Source organism: Cupressus sempervirens, chromosome 1, assembly GCF_028749045.1.
Source record: "Cupressus sempervirens isolate cs-2001-9-10 chromosome 1, ASM2874904v1, whole genome shotgun sequence".
Taxonomy (NCBI): domain Eukaryota; kingdom Viridiplantae; phylum Streptophyta; class Pinopsida; order Cupressales; family Cupressaceae; genus Cupressus; species Cupressus sempervirens.
In genome coordinates, this window is record NC_143118.1 from 199,110,235 (window position 1) to 199,126,771 (window position 16,537).

The 16,537-nt window shown below is 38.5% G+C and overlaps 1 protein-coding gene across 7 annotated transcripts in view; it reads right to left on the bottom strand.

Moving 5' to 3' along the window:
• Nucleotides 1-16,537, bottom strand: part of LOC149576807 (calcineurin B-like protein 7) — a 257,938-nt gene that overhangs the window by 199,067 nt on the left and 42,334 nt on the right. For 6 of the 7 annotated variants that reach the window (XM_089820081.1, XM_089820117.1, XM_089820088.1 and 3 more), the window contains exons 3-4: nt 8,459-8,541; nt 8,163-8,222 (exon numbers count right to left, since the gene is read on the bottom strand). In XM_089820081.1, the coding sequence (XP_089676207.1) occupies nt 8,163-8,222; nt 8,459-8,541 (143 nt within the window). The remainder of the gene's footprint in view (nt 1-8,162; nt 8,223-8,458; nt 8,542-16,537) is intronic. The other variant, XM_089820112.1, reaches the window with a different exon arrangement.

Here is a 16,537-nt window from a genome sequence, read left to right on the forward strand (position 1 = left end):
TTCTTTATCTTTCCATACTTCAGATCTGTATATTAATCATTTATTATATCTCTTGTCAAGTGGCAATCATATCGTGATTCCCTCTGCCAATGTATGACTTTGAACTAAGATGTGCGATGTTGGCTCTGGCCTGCGTGGAAGTTGTTTTCTATGCATTTGAGTCTCATTTTATTTTTTCGCTTTACTCTACGATTTGTTTCCCATCTCTGTGCATCTCCTTCTCATATGACTCTCATTTATATTCTTCTACCCAAAGCTGGAGCTTGGGAGTGTTTGCCTGCCGACAGAGAACCTTTTGCTGGTTATGAATATATGATCTTACTGTATAGTATTATCTCCACGATAGTTCTGATAGTATTATTTTGGTTCCTCGATTCAAGATGAGTTCTTTTCGTATTTTTCTTTCCTTGCGGTTGCTATCTTCTTGATTTTTTTTAATCATTATCTTCCATGTTCTCTCGTGAGTCTCCCCCATTATTCTCCATTTGCTTATTCTATTTACGCCTGGTTCAGATGCTAAGTGTCTCGATAGATGCTTCCATTATCTTCTCTAAGCGCTGATGGTTAATCTTCTCCGTTCGATCACTCTAGATGTGTAGGTCACATTGATACATATATATTTATTTCTTTGTTTTCTGCTAGAGATTGTAATTGGCAATGATATGATATGATATGATAGATTTTAATGACGTCCACAAGACTAAAGTAGTCTATGGGACCCATGTAGTCATCCTCCCGAGTCAGGAGCGGAACTAGTCAGTTGCAAAGTTTTGGTTAACTTGTCTCTCCTTCTCTGAAGTTTGATAATCAAATCCGTTGTTCTCTTCACTTGATCTTCCTCGAATAAATAGTTGAAGTCCTTGTTCTGCAATATTTTTGTATAACTAGACCTGATGTCATTGTAAGCCAGGCACTCCTTGACAAAGTGCTGCTCTATCTCAACTGTTCCCATATTATAGAATAAACATGTTCTGTCTGCCCACTCCTCCTTTGGAACTTGCCATCTACCAGTTTCACATCGCAGCTGATGTGAACTATTTCTAAGTTGTGCCATCAACATTTTTGCTTTCCAGTTAATAGGTGCTCTTATATAGGCCTTTTCATCATGAATAGAAGTGGGATTAAATTCTTTAATGTAATAAGATTTTTTCCGCCCTATGTGTCTTGTCCACAAAATATTGCGAAATTTTTCATTGACAAACTTCTTTATTTCTTTAATGTTATCCAAGCAAGTTTGGATGTTGATATCCCATTTTCGCATCCATTTGTCATTTTGCTTCATCCATGTGCTTTTCCGCCTCACAAGTTTTTCTTCTATGACCAACTTGGGCCAACGATGTGTTTTCAGACCTTGGGTTTTCTTTAAACTCTACATTAGATTGTTACCCTTCTATATTTTTTTCTTATCCATTTGCTTTCCTTCTTCACTAGTTGGTGTTGTCTATAGATATTTTTTTCTCTCCCCCCTATTTCTCTGTTCTCTGCTCCCATATATATATTTGGAAAGAGTCGGGACTTCTCTTGTGTGGTGACTTTAATTTATTAGTTCCTACCATGGGCAGGAATACTTATGCATTCATATCATCCTTATATCACATTAACATTGACCAATCAAATCAAAGAATTTAAAAGATTATATGAAACTTCAAATGTTTATATTTTTTTCTAATTTTTCATTATTTTGTAAATCACATTTTCCATTCATTCTATTGGTCCATACTATTTTTGGTGGGGGAGAAAATTAATTTTCTTCAACAAAAATATAAATATTTTGTAACAATTTCATCTTGCATTAATGAATGCAAGAATTACAACTTTATCTTTGTGACAAGTTGATAAGATTTTATTTTTTTTCCAATCATTTTATCTTCCACCTCACACAACATGTCTAATCAATATTAATTCTCAATAGCTTGTATTTGAATTTCTATTTTTTTTTAAACTTTGATTTTTTAATAAAAGTAGTTAAATTATTACTATTATTTTACTTTTGTAAAAATAAATTAAACAATATTATTTTTTAATCATATTTAATAATAGTTTTTGTAATACGTATAATTGATAAGTGTTACAATTTGTAAATTATATTATTTATTATTAATAATATTTTATATTTAAACAATTTATCATTTAGTTTAAGGCAAGAGCCTACAATGCATCAGTAAATTGTGAGCCTCTCACCGGAGAGGTCTTGGGTTCAAATCTACTCAAGAGTAACACATAATAATAATCAGTGTTACGAGACTTGGACTCGCCTCTGACTCGAAAAGTCAAAATCCGACTCGGACTCGGACTCGGCCAGGACTCGGCAAGGACTTGGAAAATCATACAAGTATAATAACAAACTTTTGAAGGAAAAAATTGAATAACATAATATAAAGTTGAAGATTTAAGATTTAAGATTCAATCCTTAATAGATTCTTGACATGCCACATCATTTTCAAAATTCATATACATTGTAAAAAACATCTTCCGGAAATCTCTATCTTTTAAAAAAAAAAAAATTTAAAAAAATATAAATTTTTTTTAATCAGAGTTCTGGGCTCTGGACTCGCCCAGGACTCGGAGTCCTTGGACTCGGCGAGTCCACGTGGACTCTGCCAGGACTCGACTGAGTCCGAGTCCAGAGGCAGATTGCCTCAGAAACATGGACTCTGCCTCAGACTCGCAGAGTCCTGGCATGACTCGTCGAGTCCCGTAACACTGATAATAATTAATCTAACAATAATAATAAAAATGAATAATAAATACTCTAAGCTTTGGCCGATTGCCTATCAAAAAAATAATAATAATAATAATTAATCATTTAGTTTAAATATATTTAAAACTTAAATATATTTTTTTAATATTAAATTAATCATTATATTTTACTTTAAAAAAATACTAAAAGAAATAACCACAAAAAAGAAATAATTCAATTCTAAAAGATATGTAAATTATTGTTAAGTTTAACTATGTATTAAAATTAAATAATTATATTCTATTTCTTATTTATTACATCATATTTATTCATCAAATTTATATGTATTACATCTATTTATTATTTACAAATGTACATATTAAATTATATAGGTATTATTTCATAATTAAAAATTACTTAATTTTATGAAAAAATTAGAAATACAAAACATTAAATAGTAAACCTTCTCTAACTATGTAAAATTAAACAATTAGTTTTATTTATAAAATACTTTTATATTTCAATACATTTCATTTTTTCTTATACAAATGTGAGTTTTAATATAAAAATTAAATTCTTAGTTTCATTAATTAAAATATAATATATTTTAATTTTTCATTATAACCATGATCTTATTTTGACTATTTGTTTTATTTAGAAAAATAATTATATTTAATTCTCTCTCTCTCAACTTATGTTGGTATTGCTCTATCTTACTATTTTATCTCTCATCCTCTTCTTCCTATATATTATCTATCATTTTTTCCTCTGCATATATGTTTATGTTGTTATTGTTCTATGCTGCTGTTTATCTCTATCTAATGATTAAAAATAGTGTGACTTCCATTTGATAATCAAGATGAGAATAATACATAGTTGGGGACTTTGGCCTCTTATTATTGGGCTTAAATGCCCAAACATATAATAATATAGCACGAGAACTTAACAACAAAATATGAGCCATTCTTTCAGATCACAACTGCATTTCTAGGACGAGAATTTAACAACAAAATATAAGCCATCCTATCAGATAACAAGTGCATTTCTAAGCAAAAATTAATGCATTCACAATGTTAATTTAGAACCATTTAACCTTATTCTCACTCATCTACACCTCTACAACCATTATGCGTTAGGCAGGAACTATGACGCATTGTGTCTCTTGTTTAAACATGTATTTGTTATTTCATATATTATCCTACGTTAATACATATATTTTATGTATTCAAATTATAATATTTATACTTTAGAATAAATGATTCAATATATTTGATTATTTATTTATTATTTATTATATCTTACCTATAATAGTTGTTTATTAACTATAGAATATAATTACTCATTTTATATAATTTGATTAACTATTATTTTATTTATTGATAATATTAAATTATTATAATTTATTCTTTTATCATCATATTAATCATATTTAAAACCATATGATTATATCAATCAATATAAATTATATGTTATCAATTTTCTATTTTATTTATATTATTATTTTATTTGCACTATTATTTTATTATAAATCTTATAAATATGGGGACATGACAGAGCTTTTTCTTAACTGTTTACTTGTTTGGATTGGATGGAGACATCACAACATCCTACATTCTCATGAGTAAAGTTGCTGCTGTAATTATTAATTGAAGTAGCCAATTGATGAATATGTTAATTATTTAAAACAAGAAACCTTCCTTCTAAGCATTTTTCACATCACTACTTTCACTTAATCATTCACAGTTACTAGTGTCAACCAGCTTTAACATAAAAGCTTTGATTCTAAGTGCATTTTTCACATCACTACTTTCACTTAATCATTCACAGTTACTGAATCATAATTTCTTTTCTTCAATCCATTTCATCTTTATTGTCACTCTATCATTAAATTTATTATTCTTGAGAGTCATCATAGAAGGCAATGTTTAGTGTCTTGAATATGATCAATGTTGTTCATATCTTGTTCAAGTATATCAATCTCATCTATAAGGTAATTCTAGGAGCTTTTTTTGACTCATGTGAGGCCGCCTCCATGTTTGACTTGCTTGCAACGGCCATCCAGAAGTCCGCCATCCTTTCCATTCCTCGTCGTCCTTCACTGCCCCTCCGTAGCAAACACCGTAATACTTGTCCTATGAACCAATGGTTCGATGCAGACCGCAAAGCTTTCCATTGCGTTGTATGTTTTTCTTTTGAGGCTCACTCCCTCGACTTTGCTCACCTTCATTTGTCTTACCTTCATTTTCTTCGTAGTATGAAACATTCCTTTATTGCTTTCCAGTGCAAATCTCTTTGTTCCACGCTGATCGGCAACCCCCATCTTTTTTGGCGCACTCTTTTCCGTCGTTCTCCTCCGGCCTCCACCCTCGACTTTCGCTCCCTTACTTCACACCATAGCCCTTTATGACATCCCTGGGCAGCCTTCTATCCACCCCATTCTACCTCCTTTCTATCACTTGTTCACCCCTTGTTGCATTTTTTAGGCCATCAGATCCATGAGATGTAGCAGAGTTGCAGATGAGGGATTCTAGGCTGAGCTCTTCAAGTTTGGTGCCTTGCTTCTAAGCCCCTATCTCTCTATTCTTTTCAATAGAGTGATTTGCACCAAGTTCCCGATTTCTTAGTCCAGGCATTTGATTTATTGTATCCACAATACCGGTCCGGTATCTAATCCGTGGAATTGCAGAACCATCATGATTGGACACACGTTTTCTAAACTGTATGCGACAGCCCTTAATGCTATGCTATCTAGTGAACTTGACCGGAAAGGTTGTAGGGCTAGAAAGCAAGTCGCGACTATCAGACCATGGATCACATCTTCACTTTACGGGCTATTATTGAGGAGGCTAGACACAGATCGGAGAAGGTTTAGTACTGCTCTGTTGATTTTCACAAGGTTTTGATTTTGTCCCTAGGATGGTTCTTTTTGAGAGGCTTCGGGAGGTTGGGATTTCTGAGATGCTACTTACTGCTATTATGAGATTATATGAGATAGTGATTGGCAGATTCAGAACACCTGAGGGTTTCTCTAATCCGATCCATATCACCATTGGGGTCAAGCAGGGATATCCTCTCTCTCCTACTTTGTTCGAGTTATATATTGATGAGCTTGAGGACTTCCTTCTGAAGTCTTCACTCCCTGGTGACGGTTGCTAGCTACACCAGGTCCTGATCTCCATTCTTCTTTTCGTAGACGATGTGATTCTTCTTGCTTCCTCTCCAGACAATTTACAGAGGCATCTTGATGGCTTGGCTTCCTTTTGTGATCAGCGACAGCTTGCGGTTAACCTGAGTAAGACTTGGGTCACGATCTTTAATTGCTTAAAGACTTCTCATCTTTACTTCTTTTTCCAAGGTCAAGAGATTGACATCACTTCATGCTATACATATCTGGGGGTTATGTTTTCTGGACTGCGGTTCAATATAAGACTAGCGATTCAACCCAAAGTTAATAAGGGTATAGGCTCTCTTGCTATGCTTGAGAAACAATGCTTTAGGCACCACTTTCAGGATACCTCGTCCAAGTTATACCTCTTGAACTCCCTTGTGCAGCCGACAGTTCTTTATGGGTTTATAGTTTGGGGCCCGTCTCTCCTTGGTTCTAATTGGGCCTTGATCAAGTGGATTCAGATATTGCTTTTGTGGTGCATCGTTAGATGTCATAGGTTCACTCCTCATAGTATCATTCTTGTTGAGTTCGACACTCATCCTTTCAGTCTCGCAGCCATTTTTTACCTGATTTGGTTCCTCCATCGCTTGTGTGGTTTTGCGGATCTAGTTGCTGAACGTGATCGGTACTCCTACATGGCATATTGTTCTTCAGTTACTACTAAAAGTTCTGAGTCTGGTTCTCGAGCTCATTGCTAGTATGCATAGGCTTCTTCTTTGTTGGGTTCGATTAGTATTGATATTGACCACCTCCCCCCTTACAAGTTCTTGTTGAATGCCCCTGCTCATCTTCTCCCCTCACGGTAGGAGTTAAATGAGCATGTCAGACTTGACATTTATAGACAGTACATTGCCACTACCTGGGTTAACCCACCTGGTGGTTTACGTCCGAGGATGTCCTTTTATGCGGAGCACTTTTTGGAGATCTCTAATGGGATTATTGTTCGTCCTAGCTACCTTTCTCGACGGTGGTCTCACGCCCTACGTATCTCCCTAAGGTCTTTCAGAGCTAGTTCTCACCGCCTTCAGGCTCAAACCGACCATCATACTGACAGCAGGGAGCAGATCTATAAGCTGTGTACTTTGGATGAGATTGAAACAGACTCACTTTATTTTCCATTGCCCTATATACTATGAGATCAGAAGGAGATTTTTCTGTCTGTTTTGGGAGTGCTTCTCTCTTTATGATTTTTTTAGTTACTATGATCAACGATGTCTTGCACTTTATCTTCGGGAGGCCACTACACTCTGTGATAGTACGCTACAATCACTACTTCCTCACTGGCATACGTCTACTCAGCTCATTGCTGCCCTTTTCACACCCTTATCTCCTTTGCGTGGTGTGAAAAGTCCTTCTAGTTCTACCAGCTCTTCTGGTTATTCCAGATCTATCAAATCCCATACCGGCTATTTACAACGACACTCCTCTACCAGTTCCCGGAGATAGAGTAGAGCTTCTAACCATTGGTAGACATATCCTTCTGTGACTTATTTCTTTCTGCCTAGAAAGGACTCCTAGTATTTTTCTTGGCCTTATCTTCGTTTCTATGTTTTTATTGTTTTGTTGTATGCTTTAGTTTTCGGACACCATTGGGTGCTCCTATTGTTGCTAGCCTCATTGTTGTAATCCTCCAGTCTCATAGACCTTTTGGTGGTCTTTTGTTGGACATTAATATCATTATCTTATCTTATCTTAACTGTTTACTTGTTTGGATTGGATAGGGACATCACAAAATCCTACATTCTCATGACTATGATTGCTGCAGAAATTATTAATTAAAGTAGCCAATTAATGAATAAATAAATTATTTAAAATAAGAACCTTTCATTCTAAGTGCATTTATCACATCATTTGGTTTGGAGTTATTGTTTTACATCAGTACCCATCTTGCAACCTTCAACAAAGAATTTTCCTAGAAGTCTGAATTAAATATTGATCACATGCCCACCCACATCTGAGATTGTCGGAAGAATTATAGATGAAATTCAAGATTTTTGCAAAGGAGGTAGATCCTCAAAATAGTGGGATAATATAATAAGAGCTTCCAACCATACTTATGCTGACTACTTGCAATCTTAATAGCTTTATCTCAAAGGTGATTGGGATTTTACACATTATAAGATGTCAAATTTACTGTACAGAGTCCAGACACCTAATGCATTACCCTCAGTGTTATATTCAAAGGCCTGTGAGTACTTACATTTTTCTAGCCGTTTGCCAATATCAATATAATTCCTTACTTTCTGTCCCTTCTTACTTACACTTCTTAATGAAAGAGAAAAGTTGGACTGAAATTAGCCCACATGCACTTACTCTATCTGCAAACAGATTCTCTCTGCTTGTGCTTCTGAACAATGCCAGATGGAATTCTTCCTGGAGAAAAGAAGTACATAAAGAAAATGTTCATAATAAACAAAATATTCTCTTCTCCCAATATCTATAAAACAAATATTTCTCTTAAGCCATATAAGTATGAATTGTAGATAATTCAGAGCAGTTCTAAATTCTTCATCTAAAATGAGATGCATCATTTTAAAATGGGCTGATCCGCATATAGCCAGAAACGATATATGCAATTATGCACAAGAAAGATATGAAAGAAATTGTACCTTGTGAATCAAGCCGTCATCAATTACAGAGCTACTCAGCTTCTTAAATAATTCATATAGGGCCTCAACTTCATTTATGCTGACTGCCTTGCACAAATTGACAGCATATGATGGATTAGACATCAAATATATATCACCCATGAAGAGATGAGATGTCAATGTAAAGAAAACTTTTTTTTTTTTTTGGAAAACAGAATTGCATGGTTGTAAATAAACCAAAAGAAGAAAAGCTGGAAGTACATATGCAAAATAATAAATTATGTGTCATATATGGAGGGGGAGAGAAAGGAAGATTGGAGGAAGGAATGAGAAAGAAAGAGGGAAATAGAGTAATCATCTTCAAGAAAAGTACAATGCCCTATGTAAAATTCTGCCAGTATAAATTTTAAATTCATTGTAGTGAAATTGTGCCTGTGTGCACGTGCACTGCTGTCATATATTTAATTAGTGAGATTCGCTATAAGGCTGGCCCATTCTGCCCAAGTCAAAATAGAGTACAGTCAAACTCAAATCAGATCCACAAATGACACTAATACTAGATAATTACTTGTAAATCTATGTCCTAATGTAGTTTGACACTAGTGAATATATATGCAAGCAAAAAGCTATGATTAAATACCTCAGACCTAGATTAATGGAAAGATCATGTAACTGTAGTGTGCAGTATGTATATCATAACCAAAGGCCAGTAACTTCTCTGTCAAGGTTCTTTTTCTTGTAATTGATTTTTCATTCAAAATATGAAATCAAAGTATTTGTCATGGTATTTGCACACATTAATATTTCAAAGAAATAATCGTATATAATTTATAAGTTATGTTATTTCATATAAATGAACATTAAAAAATTCAGCGCTAAGTGAATTTGTAGTCTAACTCATCAAACCTTGTTATTGAATCAAGCTTCTACTATCTATTTACCCCAGTAGATTTGTCTCAAGATGCACAAATGGCATTAAGATATGCATTTCATAGAACATTATTCAATTCAGCAAAATTCATTACTTTTAAAACTTTTATAATGGACTGAAGTTAACAGCTACCATCACATTTATGTTGTGGTTCAACACCCAATCAATAACTGTTAATGTTATAATTCTGTCGGATAAATTATATTATATAAATGAGATATATAAATAATATATGACAAACCGATTAAAAATAAATAAATAATATATGACAAATATTATATATGGAATAATTAACTTATATTAAGAGTGCCATACATATAATATCTTGTTATATAATCATTATAATATATTGAGGATATATTACTTGTGTTATAACTATAACTAATGTAAGTTAATATATTAAAATGACATCCCTCTTTATATCACATACATATTTATTCGTATAGCAACTTGGAAAACCCATAAAATATCCACAGTGCTATTACAAGTTACAGCAATGAAAAAATTGATCATACTTTAACAATAACCAAGACTCAAAAGATATAAACTGAATCAAAATTGTCTCTAAATTGTCTCTGAAAGGGAGAAGCTTCAAAATGGACCTGATTAACTGAAAAATAGTTTGTGACACAAACCTTGGACCTCCAAAGACATTGCATCTCAGCTTAAAATTTCAATAACACATCCAAACACATGACGGAAAATAAGCAAGCGGAACCAGAATCCAGAATCCTGAAAAGCCAGACATAAAGTGCCAATAAATGTTGGGGCAATGAGGGACCTTCAAGGACATGATAGAATTATAGAGTTTGAGAATAAAGTCACTGGAACATATTCACTGGCCTTCCAATTAATAAAAACAGAAGAGCATCCCATCTAGGTGTATACATTGCCAAAATTACATCTCTGCAGTTCGAATGACTGTTCATCTTCAAACCATACACACGCTACAAGGTTTATGAATAAAACTAGTCGTCCATTGTTGTCACCGTACTTTCAGTCCTTTAGAATTCAGGGAACAACTGTATGCAATCCCTATATATTGCTTGGGGATGGGTAAAAACAAAGGCACTTCCATCTTCATTTCTACTGTTTTTCCAATCATGGTTTTTCCCAGGGCAAATATGGTATCATTCTTGTATCTTTAGTGGTTTTTTCTTCTTTTTTTCATTCATAATTTGTTTAGATTGCATTTCCCTTTCTAGTATATGTATCTTGACTTTCCATCAATTCAAGAGTTGTTTCAAAATGTTCCATTGCATATTAAGCATATATCTTGTAATGTCCCCTTTTTCTGGGACATAATAATTTTGTATCGTCAGCTCACTTCGCCTAGGTTTCGAGGGCGAAAAAGTTCTTTACGAGGTTTAGTTCAAGATTTGGCCTAGGCATTTCTAGTTTTAGACCCATCAGAGCAGCTTTGGCAAGTTGTCCGAATGCTTACTATTTTTAGTAAGTAAATAAAGCTTAGAATTCTTGGTATCTCAGTGTTGGTTTGGAAGCATCTCGCCGAGAGCTTTCCAACGAGCTATTGCACGTGCTTATCCGAGTTCATTTGGTCAATTATTTTGATGTGGTTTACTGACTAAGTGACTTTTAAAGTTCATTTAACTTGTCACTTTATTTTAAAAGGTACTATGTTCACTTAACTGACTAAAGGACAAAAAAGGTGCTTCATCCCACATTGCCTAAAAGGGCATGCATCACATTGGGAAAAGTGATAAAGGTACAATAGGCTCCACATGGGGAAGTATGAATATGATAATATTTTAAAATATCTATTAATGTGGGAGCTGGAACAATGACTGATTATCTCTTCGAGGACGCAAACCCTTGAAGAAGCTTTTGGAGGTTGGACACAAACCTAGCCTTCTTACAGATTTTATCTACATTTGCCAATCTGACTATTATTGTTGTTAGCCGACTGGATGGTTCCGGCGGTATTTTGTATTCTGTAGCCGACGGTCCGGCGGTGTTTCGGTATTCTGTAGCCGACGGTCCGGCAGTAAATAGTTTGTAACGGATAGAATAATTGTGGCCGACGGACTCCTTTGAGAAGGTTCGGCAGTAGTATTTATATCCCGTCTGGGATCATTGTAAAGCATCATTCATCTACAATTGCGAATATTATTCTGCTATTATTGTCTGTATGCGTTGATTTCTTTACCTGTACGATAAACATTTGGCGCCGTTGCCTTATGAATCTGGAAGGTGGGAGGAATGAAGATTAATGCCAAATCAGCTTAACAAGGATCAGAATAAGGCAAAGGGAAAAGATGGAATCCGTATTGCGCAAGAGAATTTAATTCTGGCACAGCAAGCCGAACGCCGACGAAGATTCCAGAAGATTGCTGACGGAAACCATAGCGCGCAGGAATTGTTGGAGGAGACTCGGCAGCAGGTGGAATTGGTGGAAGAAGCACGGGAGTTCTTGAATTTGTGTTCGCCGAGGGAAGAAAATTAAGACGAGAGAGCATCAACTCGCACGGCTCACAGTGCTGACGGAGCACGAGCGTGGAGTGACCTCTTCGTCCAGGATAGACTTCCGCGGGAAACAATTTCGGAGGATCCTTCGTCTTCACCAAGGTTCGCAGCTGTCGACACCTCCAGTGTAAGAGTGCAGACCGCCGGTGTGGGAGTGCAAACCTCCGGTGTGGGAGACCAGTCCGCCGGTGTGGGAGTACAGACTGTCGGTGTGGGAGTTCAGACTGCCAGTGTGGGAGTGCCGACCACCGGTGTGGGAGTGCCGACCAGTGTAGGAGTGCAAACCTCCAGAGTTATGGCAGGACCCAAAGAAAAGCTGCCGAAATTTGAAGGCAATGGTACAACCCACCCCCTTCGACATTGTAAGACATGTGAGACGATCTAGCGGGCAAATGGAATCACAGATATCGACGAATGGGTCGGGCAATTCCCGACGACCCTACGGGGTGTCGCGATTGATTGGTTTTCGGATATGGATCCACAGAAGCTGGATACCTGGGATAAGATTAAAAAGAAGTTCTTGGCGGATTTTAAACTCTTGCGGGATGATAATGAAATCGTAGCGAAAATTTTCAATACCAAGCAAGGGAAGCACGAAACTGTCCGTGTCTACGCCAGGAGATTGAAAGACTTAATAAACAAAATGGAAAGCAAGCCAACGGACGGATTGCAGAAAAGGTGGTTTGTGGACAGTCTACGCTCCAAGTTGCGGAGGAAAATGAAAATTGTGCCACCGTCATCATATGTGGACGCGTATAACAGAGCACTGGACCTTGAAAGTGAGCAGAAGACAAAGAAGAAGAAAACTAACTCTTCTGATTCTGATGACGACGAGCCTGCCGGAGATGATAGTAGCGACGACGAAGGCAGCCGCAAGAAGGTTCGTGCCCTACAGAAGGATATGGTTCGCATGATAAAGGAGTTTAAAAACATGCAGAAGGAGCCAAAAGGTAGTGAACTGTGGTGCACGGAATGTAAGACCGACGATCATACTAAGGGATCGTGTCCGAAGAACCAATTCTGTGACATCTGTCAGATCATGGGCCATTCGACAAAGGACTGTCCCTTTAACATGAAGACAAGAGGATCTCCGCAGGTGTTTCTCACACAGGAGGCTTCCCCGTCGGGTAGTAGCGGAAACACGAATACCGCCGGTGCTACATCTGGAGGATACAGGAATAATAACAGAGGGCAAAATAATAACAATAACAATAATAATGGAAGCCGAAGTCGAACCCAGTATGATGCAAACGAACGGCCGATCGTTCAATGCCAAGCATGTAATTTGTGGGGTCATTTTGCGCGGGATTGTACAACGGCAAACACACCGAAATTATTATGCAGATGGTGCGGACCCAGCGATCACGAAGATTCCAAGTGTCCAGAGGCTGGAGTAAACTTAATCACTGTTGGCACGGATGTAGAGGAGGTTCTGGCAATTACACGGAGGCAAACAGAGGAAAAGAAAAAAGTGGGGGAAGCGCACGCGGAAATTGCAAAGGCATCGTCGGCGGGGACATCTCAGTTGAAGGATATTACAGGCACCTTGGCAAGGAACTTTGCAGAAAAAAAACATTGTACGACAGATCTTACAAACGGAGATACCGGTCAAGATAAGTGACCTCTTTCTCAAAATGCCCCAGTTACGGACGGCCATTCTGAATCATACACCGTTTCCGAAAGCAACGAAGGACACAGGAAGGGATAGTAGGGAAGCGACGGCAACAGACCCAATGCTGCTGGCACTCACCTCCGGACGGCATCCAGCGGTCGTCGAGATGGGGATTTTGGGAAATGTTTTGACAGAGACAATTGTTGACGGAGGGTCCGGCGTGAATGTCTTACCGGAGGATACTTGGAAGAAGTTGGGAAAGCTGACGCTGTGGCCACCTGCATTTCAGTTGCTCACGGAAGACCAACATGGAATCAAACCGTTGGGAATCTTGAAAGCGCAATCGGTAACAATTGGTACGCAACCATTTTTATTGGATTTTGTGGTTATTCCATTGAAAAGAAAAGGATATGATGCTATTCTGGGACGAGATTGGTTGGTGCAAGCAAAAGTAAAGCATGATTGGAAATGAAATACCCTATCAATGGAGCACGGAGGCAAAAGATTCACAATTGACCTGCATACACAAATGGTCGGTGAGGAGGCAACATCGTCAGATTCAGAGAGTGGCAGCGAAAGTGACGATGAAGCAAAGAGGAGAATGGAACCAGACGAAGAGGGAGTATTGAGACTTGACGGAGGATCGAATGACGACGACCTGGACTCGGCGAATGGCCTTTACCACTGGCAGATAGAAAACTACGAACTCTTTCCAAGTTGTAATATGCTAAGGGTCGACGAACATGAGAAAAAGGAGGAAAACGAATGTTCGGAGGAATGCAGGGAAGTGGAAGAAGGAAAAGCTGCCATGGCTGAAGCTGAGGGGAAGAACATACAGTCTGAACACAGAAAGACGAAAAATCAAATCAAATCAAAGTACGGTCAGAATGAAATCAAAGTGGAAAAGTTTAAGGGCAGATGGGTTGGACCATATCAGATTTGGAAGGTTGGCGACAATGGAGCGATCAGATTATCAACTTTGGACGGGCAGAAGATACCTCCGGCAGTCAACAGATCCAAATTCAAAATATATGGTGCCAGGAAGACTCTGTCGCTGTCACAGGACGGCCAGCTGACTCCGTCGTCGTTGCAGAATGGCGACGCCTGGAGGCAAAATGGAGGTACCTCTGTTAGTTGATTTCTTTTTTTTAAAAAAAAAAAAAAAGAAAGAAAAATTGACAAAAAAAAGAAAAATTGACTAAAAAAAAAACAAAAGAAAAAGAATCAAAGATTTTTTTTTAAAAAAAGAGAAGCCGCGGACAGAAAGGCCCCGCGGGCAACAGCTGTCCGCGGCCGACAAAAGAAAGGCCCCGCGGGCGTCGAAGTTGGAGGCCCCGTGGGCAACAGCTATCCGCGGCCGGTGAAAGAAAGGCCCCGCGGGCAAGTATACCCACGGGTGTCGAAGTTGGAGGCCCCGCGGGCAACAGCTGTCCGCGGCCGACGAAAGAAAGGCCCCGCGGGTGTCGAAGTTGAAAAGCCCCGCGAGCAATAGCTGGGCCAGGTTAATATTTTTTTGCAACAAAAAACATGGAGTAAAATAGCAGACTGAAGAGTAGCTGTGGTGGCATGCAATTCTGCAACCGAGGACGTGACAAGGAGGAAGTGAAATAGTAAAGGGCGAAGGGACTAGTATGGGCGACTGCAGAGGATTTAGTGCGCAATAAGCCCACCGTTCTATCACATTCTGAGGACATTGAACTCTGGAGATTTGCCTTTATCATTGTCTGCCAGGCACCTGAAGAAGGCAGAAGCTCGAGCCATCTTCAAGCTCGGTTCAGAACAAGATTCTCTGCATAATATTGCTGATCTCATGGACGCTGGCTTCTTTACACTTTCTCTCCTTCACAAGGGCCAACTTCCTCCCCATAGTATTATCTAGTATTTGAATGATTCAGCAGCACGTCCTGATCAAAGTATTATCTTCAAATTTCTTTGCATCAAGCAATCAGTTTGAAATTTCTTTGTGAGCGTAGAAGTTGGAAGCCTCGCGGGCAACAAACGGTCTGCGAGAGAAGAAGATAAAGCCCCGCAGGCTCTCAAGCGATCACGTCTCCGCCACACAAGCCACGGGTAGAAAGATTAGCCGCGGGTCAAGAAACTTCAACCTCCTCCGCCAGTCAGAGTTTCTCCTCCGCGCTGCAAGGGAAAAGACTTCCGCGGGGAAACAGAGACATAAAGAAGAGTTCTTGTTCTGCCAGAAGCAGTAAAATTAAATTAAATTAAATTAAAAAAAAAACGACGACAGAATCAAGTTGTTCGGAATGAGTGACAGATGATGCCAAAGGGAAGGTGACACATCCGTGGTTGCCAGAAAGAGTGCGGAATCGGCAGACAAGGACAAAAATGGTGTGATCCGTGCATTTCTGTGTGGGTGGCGAAGTGTTAATTTGGTCTTGGCGGCCCGACCCCGCCCTGTACCTGCCCCAGGACCCCGCCGGGGGCGTTGCCCCCTGGACCCCCAGTCGTGGCGGATATCAGTCGTGGGAGTCTGACCAGTTGAGAAGAATTGAAGTTGCTGCAAGCATGGACTTTCTGTGTACCAGAGGCAGTGGGAGCAAGTGTTGGCTGTAAGGCTGTCTTGGTGGATGCGTAGAGAGCTCGGGAGGAGCTGATCATCCAGTTGGAGGCAGTGCAGTGACACTTGGCTTAGGGTACCGAAGAATTGAAAACAGAGAAAGCAGCACAGGTGGCTATCAAGGTCAGCTTGAGGAGACAGTATTGTGTTAGCAGAGGCTACAGATCTAACGGGATGAATGTGGAAGTGATGTGACAAAAGCAGATTTCTCTTGTTGTAGTCACTCTGTTAATGTATTTTGTTTGTTAATTTGTCTCAGATATTTTGTCAGTCGTCAGGAGACGACTTTTCTTTTTGGGGGGGATGGTGTTAGCCGACTGGATGGTTTCAGCGATATTTTGTAGTCCGGCGATGTTCCTGTAGCCGATGGTCCGGCGGTGTTCCTGTAGCCGACGGTCCGGCGATGTTTCGGTATTCTGTAGCTGACGGTCCGGCGGTAAATAGTTTGTAACGGATAGAATAATTGTGGCCGACGGACTCCTTCGGGAAGGTTCGGCA